Source organism: Corvus moneduloides, chromosome 9, assembly GCF_009650955.1.
Source record: "Corvus moneduloides isolate bCorMon1 chromosome 9, bCorMon1.pri, whole genome shotgun sequence".
Classification (NCBI taxonomy): Eukaryota; Metazoa; Chordata; class Aves; order Passeriformes; family Corvidae; genus Corvus; species Corvus moneduloides.
Window position 1 is genome coordinate 23,808,841 of NC_045484.1, and position 13,144 is coordinate 23,821,984.

Genomic DNA, 13,144 nt, shown 5'->3' on the forward strand with positions numbered 1-13,144 from the left:
TTGCTTATTCAAAGCATCTCCTTCACCACTCCCACTTTCTCCTCCAGCCTCTTCCTCCACCTTGAGAGTGAAGGATGGGCCAAGAAACAGCACACAATCGTCACAGTGTTGTTGGAAACACCCAAGAGTGGAATGGTCTAAGCATAGCCACAGAAATTCTTTCTCGTTTTCCCTAAGCGTTTGTCGGCAATAAACCCCCATCTCTTCCCATTGCTTAACTGGAAGAAATAATGAGGAACAGCAGTGGTGATAGACCAGTCAACATTTCTCACAGCTTATGGTTAAACAGAGAATATTAAGCTTTGCACTACTCCCTGCACAGCTAAACTTCTGGGTGGTGTGGAGATCTAGACAGAAAATGAGTTCAGGAAGCGGACAAGTTTGTGGAGGAGAGCTCTCTTGGCAGCTATTTAAACCCATGGGCTGACTGCAAGTCTTTGCCAAAAAGTCCCTTGGCCAAACAATGGCACAGCCAGGGTGGGAATCCTGCACTTACCAGGTTATACTCTCCCACAAATATCTGCTCCTGCCCACAGTTGGAAGTAAAATAACGCAATAAACAGCTCTTTGGTCTCACAGCATATAACAGATGTCATGAAACTGTTGTTATTGTATCCCTTTGATCCAGCATTAACTCTCAGTCCTTTCTTTTGTTTTTTTGACTCAGTTTAACAATGAAGGACAATTTAGACAGAGACGGGATTTTTGCTGACTATTTTAAAAGCAAATTTAGTGCCACTTTATTGAAACATTAGTTCAGAGTCTTCAGCTTACTATCTACTTTGCTTCATATGGAGCGAAGGGCAGGGAATGAAAAGCCATCACATTGGAGGCTGGCTCCCAGAAATCACACATTTCTCTTCGTGCCGTGGGCAAGAGTCTCGACCTCCTTCATGAAGCGCAGGCACAGCTCCTCCTGCCAGGGCAGAGCCACGCACTGCACGGCCACGGGCAGCCCCACGGCTCCTTCCACAGCCTGCAAAAGTTAAGGACAGTGCTGAGTCAGGGCAGGCACGGGACATGGCAGGAAGGGAGGGCAGAGGAAGACAAGTGAGGGCACAGCTCCCAGGCTGACAAACACCAGCCCTGCTGCACCACAGGGTACTGAAACAGTGGATGCGAACTGGGCTGCTAAACAAGCTCCCACTCTCATTAGGGGATGTAGACACGCCTTGGGACAATGTCCCAGAGGTGTCACTCTGCCAGTCATAATCTTCTGCTGAGGCTTAAGGTCTTTTCCTGCTGACCTCTTTCAGCCTCTTGTCCCAAGGGTCTCCGTAGTGCCCTCGGTAATGCTTCAGTTCTTCTTCGTCGGCTCTCGTGACAGTGCTGACCGGCACCACCCCAGCAGGGAAGTTTAACACGTTGTACAAATTGGTGTAGGAGGTCGCAGCTGGAATACAGAGCATGCAAAATGGCAAAATTTAATGTGCTGGGCCAGCAAAGACCTTCAGATGATAACTTGAGTTGCAGGAATTACAGGCTGAAGTTGCTGGTGCCAAGGAGGCCCTGAAAATGTGCTGCCTCAAAGGGACTTTTGATGGAGATGTTTGGATACCAGGGATCAGAGAGTGACCTGTGCTTTCACCTGTCACTCGTGTGGAGATTAGATGTGCTCTGGGAGGGACCAATTCAGAGTCTGCATCTATCCCTGGGGAAAAATCCCAGCTATCTCTCCAAGATATTCCTGATGTCCAGGTATGAAACACCATCGTGGGGATTTTGGATCCCAAAAGGTCATTGCTAGAGGGATGGAGGACCCTGACTGTGTGCTGGAAGCTATAAAAAACCACCTTTTTCTGCAAGTCACACGCAATGAGCCTTCCTGCTGTTTGCAGGGTCTTGGGAAGTGTGAGAGAGCTGCATCCACAAGAGCCTGTAGCAAAGCTTACCACAGCTGTCCTCACTGCCACTCTCTGCTGCAGGAGTAGCTCTGCGGCTTTCTGCAGCAGAAAAACAGAGAAAACTCACCACTGAACAACGGGGACAGAGTGACCACTAATTGCTGCCCATAATAATCCAAACATCTGCAGCTCAGACGAGGGGTGGGTGTGGGAAGACCCACCCAGAGGCCTCTCCTTTGCTTTCTTCCACAGAGGGGAGAGCGAGCACCGTGCGTGGTTTGGGGAATGCCCAAGGGACCCAAGCATCCTGCTGCAGCTCTGCCCACAGATACCACCGTGGGTGTGTGCAGGGATTCCTCAGGGGATGTTACCAAAGAGCTTCCCAGCGTAGCCATGGTTGAAGGCTGGTCCCAGCACGGGACAAAGGATCACATCCAGCCTTAGCTCCCTCCATTTGGCAATGAATTCGGTGCGGTAAGCCTGGAAGGAAAGGCAGAGGAGGTGACAGAGGTGTCTGCTGGACAGCAGTGGTGGATCAATGTTGACAGAGAGGAAAAGGAAGAAGAAAGCCTTCCTGGATACAACAAAAAAATATTAAGGATAAAATCTGAGCTGTGCTTTGAAAAGGTCAAGGGATTTTATTCTTCTACTTTTAGGTTTCCTGTCAGAATACCATGTGCTGCCCAGACCTAGACATTAATGCTAGGTGTGTGTTTCAGAACTGATTTCTTTGAGTATTAACCCAGTCCTTTCTATGAACAGCTTTGTTTTAGAATTATATTGAGTGGAGATCAACAGCAGTTTGTTTAGATGACTAAAAAGTCACATTTCCTAAAAGCTTTGGTTATTCTGGTAGAAATATTAGAAGATATGAATCCAAAATACTTCCACAAAACCTTCTTTCACTCTGCATGAGGATACAGGTAAGGAAAGGAAGCAGCAAGAGACATTTGGGCAGGACATCCCCCACAATGCAGGAGGCACAGCTTCAGGATTGTACTGCAGCTCCAAGAGAGACCCAGACCTGTAGTCTGGTTTGGCACAGCTGTGCTGAACATCAGGCAACGAATGAATCCACGCTCAAAGAGATGTTCCACTTTGTCTCAGCAAACAGACATGGGTGGAACCACAGTATGGTTGTTTTTGCAGCCGTTTTCTGGCTACAGGGACACATCTGTCCCATCATGGCCCAGCCCCTGTCCTGCACAACCTTTTCACAGCAAGTTTTCTGTACAAGAATCTTCCAGCACTCTCACAAAAGATCTGGCCTTGGAGCTATTTTTTAGTCTGACCTCAATTTCCACCTGCACTCTGAGATCCTTCCTGCTGAAAGTTCAACAAATGAGATGTGTTTCCAGGAAACACAGTCACTGCAGCTAACCTGATTTTTTTTTTAAATTTTTTTTTCTGAGAGAAAAGCTGGTCACTAGCCAAAAGTTTTGAATCAGCTCTTGTTTGCAGTAGATGAAAACATGTGAATATGGTTTCATGGAGCTACAACAATTCAAAATATCTTTGAAGCCTTCAAACCTTCTAAAGTGTTTTCTTTTTGGCTTCCTTTGGGAGGGTTTTTTTTTTTTTTTGGATGGTGGCTCTTTTTTGTGTGGTTTTTGTTGATTTGTCTGTCTTGGGTTTTTTATGTTTACTTGTTAGGTTTGGTTTTCTGTGGGGGTTTTTTTGGGAGTGGAAGAGGAATCTGTTTTCACCTTAAGAAAAACCCCATGCCCATTTTATTTCAAACACTCCCACCAGTGACCAGGCAGCTTTTTAGGAGTTTTTTCTCTACCCTATAATTTGTCAGACCAGAGTGCACATCCATGGAGTGATTGGCACTGATAAAGGCTGGTGGTGCAGGCTGGGGGGATGTTTCTCCTCATGGAGGGTTGTGAGGGTGTCCCAGGGAACACAGATCCTGCCTTGTGGGAGGACACCAAAACAGCCTCTTCAGCATTGCAAAACACCAGCTGAAAGAGGATACTCTCTATAAATAGACGGAGGCAGTGGAAAATACCAGAGAGGAGAGGTGCTATTTAAACTGAAGGACAAAAATAAAATGAGGATAAACTGGAAGGGAATAAAGAGCACAGGAAACATGAAGGTTTCCAACCATCAGAGCAGGGAGGAGAGGAGCCAGTCAATAAAAACAAATGCAAGCATAAAACTAAATTGGTTTAAAAGAGGAACTTGGTCAGTTTGCGGCAGCACTGGATGCAGTTGTCCAGGAAAAAACTTCCTGTCTGAGGTTCCTGATCTCAAAAGAGTTCATAAGAAAACCACCTAAGTCACAGAGTTCAAGAACACAATTTTGGACTCCTAATATCTCTGCTTGATAGTTCAAGCATGACCTTAGCTCACGACAATAACACCTAATACCTGAAATGAAGAATTCACACCAAGAGGCAGAAAAGACAAAATGAAGCCTCATCTTTAGTGGCTGTTCCTATTCTGTTTTTGTTTAGACAATGCAGGGCAAAGGAAGATGAATAATTTTCAACCCCAAGTCCATCACAGAGTGCAAAACAATTGCTTAGAAGCTTTGTAAACCTCTCACTATAGTAAGGAAAATAAGATAAAAGTCACATTACCCCCACTGCTCCATGCTGATCCCAGAGGTTTTTGGCAGATCTGGAAAGGTGGCAGAATTAATGAGCTTTGTGACTGTGGCAACAGAAAACTATTAAGAAAATGCCCAGACAGTCCATTTTTATGGTAACTGCATGACCCTTCTAGGAACAAGCAATGGTACCACCCAGCTGATTCCCCTGGTGCACACGTGCTTACGGGTACATCAAAAGAGCTTTTGTTAAAGCATGCCAGAAGACCTGGATAAAAATCAGTCTTCTAAATTCATTTGCTGTTGATGCCTTTTCCTGGTCTTAAAATCAAGAGGCATACACGGTTAGAAGGGGAAAAGGGATTTTACCTTGGTATTTATTCTTAAGGATCCTTAGGTGTACACATCCAGGTCATATGCATCAAGATGTACCCCACCGAGTCTTTCCCTGTGTCTCTGTCTCTCTTCTTCCGTGTGTCGTGTGTGTGTGTGTGTGTGTGTGCCCAACATTGGGTATAACATTATAGGCTTTTCTAATTAGCATATCTATCAAAGATTCCCCAATGAGAGGTTCAAGTGAGCCCCCCCTCCCCAAGGAACCTTCCCCTGGATGGTTCTATCTTGGTTTACAGAATATGTTCTGGAGAGGACCTTGGGGTCTGGGGCACACTGATCCCTAGCTACGAAGCTTCTAAAATGTTTAGTCTCTTAGCTTAACAAACAAGTCCAAGAATGTAGGCAAAAAGCACTAGGAATACAGAAGCTGTAAAAAGGTATAACGGGTATAAAAGAAAAGGCAAAAATCTTCATGGCATCACTGTCAGTTTGGTGTGCCTGTGCCTCTTCTGGAGGTGCAGGTAACTCACACCACACCGTACATGCAAGCAGAGACCTCTGCATTAACTTGGCATTTGGTGCTGTGGGTACCACCTGATGGGGAAAACAACCCACATCTCCCTGTGCTGACCTCCATGGAGTCATCCCAGCTCTGTCACTCTGAAGATGCCTAAGCTCTTCAAACAACTCTGGCTGAACAGCCCTGGGTAAGCCGGTGCTGAGCCCAGCTGGTGCAGAGGCAGCACACACTCACCTGGCTCAGCCCGTGCCACGCAGCCCCGTGGCAGGGCTTTGCACACACAGCCAGCTGGCATCTACCTGCATGCATGGGTGGGCACAGCCAAGCACATCCCCTTTCTCCAGAGCTACCTCAGAGTGTCTTACCCCACTCCACAGAGAGCGCTGAGGTCCCGGGCAATTCGTGGGTACTTTAGGAGGGAAGAGAAAAACTTCGGTTTAGTCAACAACAATGCAGCTGGAATAGCTGGCTACCCTGCGACTGCATTTTGGGCATCTGTCTTGTCCTAGCAGAAGTGGCTCTGAAGAACAGGCCAGTTCCAGTGAAGTGGGTTTACTCCCACATTAATTTACATGTTTAATGACAACAACCCATACAAATAAGGCTCTAGACCACATTACTAGTCCTGGAGAGCATCTTCCGGATGTGGGAAAGCTGTTTAGATCCTTGCTAGTGATATCCATTCTCCTGGAGCTCATTGCTGGATGAGCTGTATGCTCACAGGTTTCCTGAGAAAGGATCATATTTCAACCTCCCCAAGCAAAAATGCCACAAAGGCTGTCAGACTCAATTGATAAATTCAGCCTGGGTTTAGGGATTAAATATACTTCCCTAGGAAGCCCATCAGGCACTTAGCATGAAGCAGCCAAGCATTCCTGGGTGGTACAATTTTCCTTCCCGCACAAAGAACCTCCCCACCTTGCAGATTTCATGCCACACAGGTGAGACATGCCCACACACTTACTATGGGCTTCAAAATAATAGCCAAGGTCCTTTTCACCAGAGCAGGAAGCCTGTAGGTGTTGAACTGGGATTTCAGGCTGGGATCCACGATGTCTCCTTTGCTGGAAGGGCGGAGAGTGAAAAAGTCAGGACAAGTCACCTGTACCAGAGTGATAGCAACAGCAGTGCTGCTCCCAAGGCAGGGTTTGTCTTGGGGGGGTGGTGCTAGAAGACAAAATCTGCCTGTTTCAATGGAAAACACTGAACAAGAGATGCTGAGGTGGAAATGCTCATTGCAGAAGTTACAAGTAAATCAATATTTTACTGCCTGTGTCATCAGGGCCATAAAAGCTCTGGAGATCTTTACAGTGGTGCAAAGCACAGCCCTGGGCATGCCGAGGTGAGAGAGTGGCTGGGTGGGCACCCATCATGTTACCTGTGCACGAGGACTGGTTGCTGCTCATGCTAAAGTCATCCTGCCAGAAACTGCTCCTCTGCTGCTCATGACTCGGTTTGCACCCACGATACAAACGCTCTGGGTGCAGCCACTGGCCTCACAGTTCCAGGTTTCACAGCCCACACCCCAATGGGGGTTTACTCACAAGCAGTCCACCAGGTGGGCGGCCCCATCCGAGAAAATCCCTCTGGTGAACAGCTCATCCACCACGTAGTCGATCTTGGGCGGGGCAAAGGGAATGAGCTGCAAGAGAACCATCCCTGTCCAACAGGCAGCAAAGGTGAATGACTCAGAGCCTTCTGTGAGCCTCCCTGCCTCACCAGTGGTCACCAGAGGTCAGTGAGAAGTGGTGAGAAATGTACACCTTCCTTTGCTGCTCCAGGACAGCAAGACCTCATTTTCATCTGCCTGCTGTCCTTTCCCATTTTCCTATCCAAGGCATTAACACATACTGGGAGCTGGCACAGGCTCCACTCCTCCACACATTAGAGAAGAATTCTTAGAAACTTCAAACCACCAATTTTTAAAATTAATTTGCATCGCTGGAACAACTCCCATATAGAAATCTCCACTGGTGGAACCACAGAAAAATGTAGGCTAAAAGAAGTCCCTGGAGGGTCAACTGCTCCAGCCTCCTTCCCACCTACCCACTAAGAAATCTGTAAGCTGTGTAAACAGCTGAGGGGTCATGGAAACTGTTGTGAGTTTGATATTTGCAGGAACACCAAGCATTATGGAAAAAACAGTGCTTGGGGTAACTTGGAGATATCTGAACATAATTATCACATCTGCTAGGCCAGAAATATAAGTAAGGTCACTCCAGTTTGGAAAACAAGCTGTTGCATTTGCCTTTCTCTTTTACAGGGAGCAGAAGCGGAGATGGAAAGTGATTTGTCCAGACTTTGTGAGGACCAGGGTAACAGCTCCAGGCAAGCACAGGCATGGAAACCCACCGTGTGCCCTGCATCCTGGAGGAGCTTCCTTGTGTGCTGGACAGCCCGTTTCATGCTGGGCGAGGGCTGGAAGTAACCATCTTCTTCGTAGTACCCGATGTGAAGAGGCTTTGAGCTGGTGTAAACCTGCGAGGAGAGGAGTCATGACTTGCAGCCAGGAGAAGCACAAGGCTGGACTGTTCCCAGGGCTCAGGGAGGCACCAGCTGAGCTCTCCTGGGTTGGGGGAATGGTGGGAGCTAGAGGGCTGGTGAAAAGCAGTGCTGTCCAGAACACACTGATCCTTGGTACAGTCTTTCCGACACCACCTCCTGCCTGCCAGCCCTGCTGTGTGGCTGCTCCTTGGGGGTCACTCATGCTGGGTGTCCCCTGTCCACAAGGATGTGTGTTTCCCTGGATCCTTTGCTATCTCAGGACATGAAACCAGATGGGAATCTCCAGAGATCGTTCTTTGTTGCTGGGCAGATGGAGACATGGGAGCGCCTCTGAGCCTTACCTCCTCATCAAAGGGGATGGGGGGCACGGTGGGGTCCAGCTGGAACATCTGCTGGCAGAGCAGCGCCTTCATGCACAGGGCCAGGCTGTCCACGTCCCTCGCCATGGGCCCCAGCATCGCCGTCACTGTGAGCACAAAGGGGCTGTCACTGCAGCCAGATGGGCTGCTGCTGTCTCATAGTTACTGGTAGGGCTCCAGCATGGGGGAGTTTCAGGTCAGGGAAGAGGAGTGAGGAATGAGGGGAATGAGTGTAACGAGCAAGGAGGTCCAGCAGGGAGGATCTGTCAGAGCAGAGGCAGCCTAATGAGCCTAATGACCTCCTGGGCCAGGGTTCTGCAGGCACGAGGAGGGATGGCTGCAGCCTTCTTGCCAATGCTGCCTGAGGGCAGCTGCGGCTGCCAGAGTCTCCTGGCAGCATCTCCAGTGAGACATCCCAGGTCTTTGGGATGCACATCTCACACCTCTCCTGATAGGCATTGCACTGCCTGGTTCCATTCCATCACTGCATTGATTTCATCCTGCTGAGGTTCAGCCAACACTGGCCACAACCCAGAACACAGCAAATGGTGCAAAATGTCGTAACAGGAGGGTGCTTTAGTAGGTCACTGCTTCGGCTGGCCATGAGGCACAGGGCACAGCAAGCACCCTTGCTGGCATCTCAATAGTAGGAGATGTAAGAGGCAGAGGTTTGACATAGTAACGTGTCATCATGGACTTACCTGACTGCATTCCTATGAGAGGAGAAACAGCTCCCTGTTTGCTGGGAACATAATGGGAGAAGCAGATTAGCAGCAGCTCTGTAAGGCAGGTCACCACGCTGAGCTGCAAACTTCCCATTTGCCCTCAGTCAAATCTAGACGGGCAAAAGTTCCCGCAAAGACTTGACACTTCCTAGGCTAGGAGGAAGATTTACATGGTCTGGAAGCTGCTAGGGACAGTATTTATCATCTCTTTCCCCTGCTGCAACTAATTCCTTATCTATGGGCAATCCGCCTCTGATAAACAGAAAACTCTTACAAGCAAAGCAAGGGCTGGGAAACATCTGAAAAAGAGATCATCCTGTAGTATTTGCTTTCAGCTTCTTGGCCAGGGCTATTAAAAACTTAGTAAGTCTTTGGTGTCATACAGATTGAAGTCATCTTGTGTCATTAATAGAGCAAGTTCAATGCTAACTTAACCCTGGGGGAAACCATGGGCACTACTACAAGTTTGATGCCCTGTGGGGGACACCTTGCAGCCTCTGCAGTGGGTGGAAGAAGAGGACAGAAGTGGGCACGTACCTGATCCTGTTGCCTGTGGGTTTGAGGCCACAGAGCCCACAGAAGCTGGAGGGCAGGCGGATGCTGCCGGCCACATCCGAGCCGATGCCCAGGATGGAGCCTCCCCCTGCAATCAGAGCTCCCTCCCCACCCGAGGAGCCCCCGGGGCTCTTCTGGTGGTTGAGGGGGTTCAAGGTCTGGCCAAAGATGAGGTTGCTGCAGTCATAGCTGGGGAGAGGAAGATCAGCAGGTGAGTGAGGTACTTGTGCCTTTGCAAACCATAAACACAGGGCATAGAGCACCCGTGCAGGGATGGGTGTGGAATTAAGGTAGAATCAGCATGAAGTAGATTTGTTGAGACAGCTGAATCAGAGAAGAAAGAGGCATCAAATACAAGAGAAATCCTTTTAGATCCAAGTAAGGAGGCAATTAACGTGTGTGATTAGCTTGGATGGTGAGAGGCACGTGTCACAGTGTTCCCATGAAGGCAAACATGCCATTACTTTATCATGGTCTGCGGGATGTTGGTTTTCACAAAGGGGATTGCCCCCTGGTGCTTTAGAACCTGGACAATGACGCTGTCTTCTTCCTTCACTTGGCCCAGAAATTTGACCATCCCTCCGGAGGAGATGTGGCCCTTGGGGATGGGAAACAAAGCTCTTTAGGTGCAGGAGAAATGCTGTTTGGAGCTGTGACAAAACCAGACGTAAGTCGTGATGCCTCTTGTGACACAGTTCCCACCTAACTTTTCTCAGAGGCAGAACAGGACCTGACTATCCCAGGGAAAACCAGATCAGAATGGGCTAGAAACTTCTGCAGAAAACAAAATTTTCATCAAAATTTTCATCAAAATTTTCAAAGGTAGGTTTGCTGGTCCCACAATATTGGATCCAGAACATCCTTGTCTGAGGGAATTCTTAGCCAGTCCTGATGAGGATGGGAAATCCTGGCCTGCTCCCAGACCCAAGGCAAAAGGCAGAGGAATTGGGGCTGTACCTTGCAGTTAATGTGGTCCTTGATGCTGATGGGAATGCCATAAAGCAGCCCCTTCTCCTTTTGCTTCTTCAGTTCCTGGAGCTGACCCTCACATCCATGAATGAAGTCTGTCACGCAGTTCACCTCCCGATTCACCTCCAAAGCCTCTCCAGAACAGAGAAGAGCAGCAAGACAGATGAATGGATGGAAGGAGACATTACATATTGAGTTTTCAAGCTAAATTTTCAAGCTCCTCAAAACTTCAGCATTTATTATTCAGATCTTACCTATAAACTTTGGATGTTTATTTCTGAGATATTTTTCTGCCCTGGATCTCTGTCCTATGCATATTTGCCTGTAAGCCACCCTTCAGACATCACAGTACTAACAAATTGTAATCCCCAGTGTTGCTGGTTCTCTCAGCAAACGAGCTGATTTTTAATTTGAAAGTCCCACTGCAGGAGAGTCCTGCAGCATCTCTGCCATGCTGGAGGTATCACTCACTTTGTCCATGTAGGAGTAGAGGACACTTTCTGGGGACAGGGACCCCGCCTTCAGCTTCTCTACCAGCTCCACCATTGTCAGTGAGAGGATGTGTGAGGTCTGGGTGTCTGAGTTCTGCAATGGGTGGAAAATTGGGTACAGAGGGAGGAAAAAGACAGAAGAGGTTGGTTAAGGCTGCAGATACTCAATTCTAATATCTGCCCAGCCATCACCTTGAGTGGAAAATTTTAGGAGATATGCCCTGTAGACATGCAGACCTCCCACAGAGCACTGTGTGTGCTGGAGTGGGGAATTTGCTGACTGGGAATTTTCTGAGTCTTAGTTCATAAAACCAAAACAGGCAGAAAACTGTACCTTGATTGGAGAGTTGCATGAACCTGTAAGAGTGGTTTGACCTGTCTCTATTTACTCTTCTACAGGCCTTCACTCCCCTTCTAACTCCAACTCACTGAATAGCAGTTTAACCAGCTAAAGTTTTACGAAATTTATCATTAACATGGAAAAAAAAGTGTGGGCTGTTTGCAAGCTGTCTTCCAAGAAAAGAATAGCAGGAGGTATTTCTTAGGGGTTTAAGACAATTCCAAGGGACTGACCTCCTCAAATCCAGGTGCTTCTTTACCTGGGCATGGGCAGGAGGAAATGGCTTTTGGTCACTTATGTGCAGATGTTGGAGGGATGTGAAGCCCTCTTGTACTTTGAGGATGATGGGGCAGACAGATCCCTATGGAGAGGCAGAGGTAAGGGGACGGGAGAGGAAAGGCTTGGCAGTAGGGATGGATGAGGAGAAAGGACACAGGGAGGTTTGAGGTGGTGATCTGATTGAGAAGGTCCCAAGCTCCAATCTTTCTTTCATCCTCAGGATTTCCTCAATGTGTCTGTATTGAGGAATACTTAATTTACACTGTCTTTTATGGGAGGGCCTTTTGAGACAATGGAGAGTGACGACCCTCAAAAAACATTGGGTTGGAGATGCTCCAAAACGTGCCTGTGCCCCAGCCACCATTCACAGAGGGACTGATCAGAGCTCCCCCATTTCTCTGGTTATCCAAAATATAATCCCTTCCTCGCATATACCCCAAACCTACCTCTTGCTTAAGCCTGCGAGCTGCCTTCTCCATCCTCTCCAGGGCCAGATCCCGAGACCTCCTTGCCTCATCCATCTTCTGCTGGACCTGCCTCCATCCCAGCCGTTTCAGAAGCACCACAGCTGCAGCTGAGCTGCAGAGCAGAGCCAAGAGGGTGCGAGGGTCTGCCCAGGATGGATCCAGGACCTGCCACAGTCGCTCTTGGGTCATGACTTGTCTCTCAGGTCCAGCTGCAGACACCTGGCTTTCACCTTCTCGTCGGAGGGCTGACGAATGCAGCCTCTGCGCTCGCCTGCTGCGCAGGATCAGCTCTGAAGCAGAGTTGCTTTAACAAAGCCCAGGAATGGACTTTCCAGACTGTGGACTTTGAAAGGGTCTGGCTGCTGGAGCAGCGTTGTGGGTCAGGCTGCAGAGCAGTGTGCTCAGCTTACTCAGTCTGGGGGGCATCCCCAAGGCTGGGGTGTCCCCAAGGCTGTGTCTCCCCCAGCCAGAGGCTGTGGCTGTACCTGAGTGCCAGCAAAGCCCAGCTCTGTGCTAGCCCTGCTATACCCACATGTAATAGTTAATGAACACTTAAGCCCATTAACTAGAGGTGCTCAGCTGTCATCCCTGTTGCTCAGGCAGCCTCACCTGCAGCCCTGTGAGCCTGGGAAATATCGTTCTGCTTGTCCTGGGGAACCTCATGCAGGGAGAGAAACGGCCCCTGTGGAGAGGTGGGAGCACAGGAGAACCAAGAGAATGAAGGTGCAACAGTGACTCTGGAAGCGCAGTGTGGAAGGAACTATCTGAAGATGCCTTCAAGGAGTATGACTGCTCTGTATCATTTTCAAGCCCAGCCCCTTTGAAAAGTCATTTTCCAACCTGAATCAGAGATTGAGCACTTTTGGGAAATCCCCTCTGATGGATCCAGAGTCTGCTCTGCTGTTTTTAACCCATCCTCCAGCCAGCAGAATGCAAAGGAGCTGGACCATGTAGTCTTAGCAGCTGCCCCTTGCCACGGGTGCTCCCCCTGCCCAGGACTGTCCTGTGGCTCAATGCAAAAAGGAGAGGCTGAAAAAATTAAGCTTCTCTCAGTTCTCAATCATCTGCAAGCCCACAGGGAAGGGACAGGGGATGCCTCTGAGAGCTCATCGCCAAGAGGCAAGGCCACCCCCCTATATCTGGAGAGACACTGGCTCTGCTCCAGGCAGCGGGGTAGCACAGCTTGTAAGGGGAGAGCAT

The 13,144-nt window shown here is 48.8% G+C and overlaps 1 protein-coding gene across 1 annotated transcript; it reads right to left on the reverse strand.

Annotated features, from left to right (window-relative positions):
- Positions 1 to 702: 702 nt before the first annotated feature.
- Positions 703 to 12,420, reverse strand: LOC116448299 (vitamin D3 hydroxylase-associated protein). Its single transcript, XM_032118533.1, has 15 exons — positions 11,924 to 12,420; positions 10,839 to 10,952; positions 10,356 to 10,499; positions 9,863 to 9,996; positions 9,381 to 9,587; positions 8,820 to 8,860; positions 8,101 to 8,225; positions 7,607 to 7,732; positions 6,799 to 6,896; positions 6,219 to 6,318; positions 5,620 to 5,663; positions 4,430 to 4,469; positions 2,216 to 2,324; positions 1,248 to 1,393; positions 703 to 976 (listed from the first exon to the last, which is right to left on the reverse strand). Exons 1-15 carry the CDS (start codon positions 12,131 to 12,133, stop codon positions 848 to 850), a joined length of 1,767 nt encoding a protein of 588 aa, XP_031974424.1. The 5' UTR covers positions 12,134 to 12,420; the 3' UTR covers positions 703 to 847.
- Between the last annotated feature and the right edge of the window lie 724 nt (positions 12,421 to 13,144).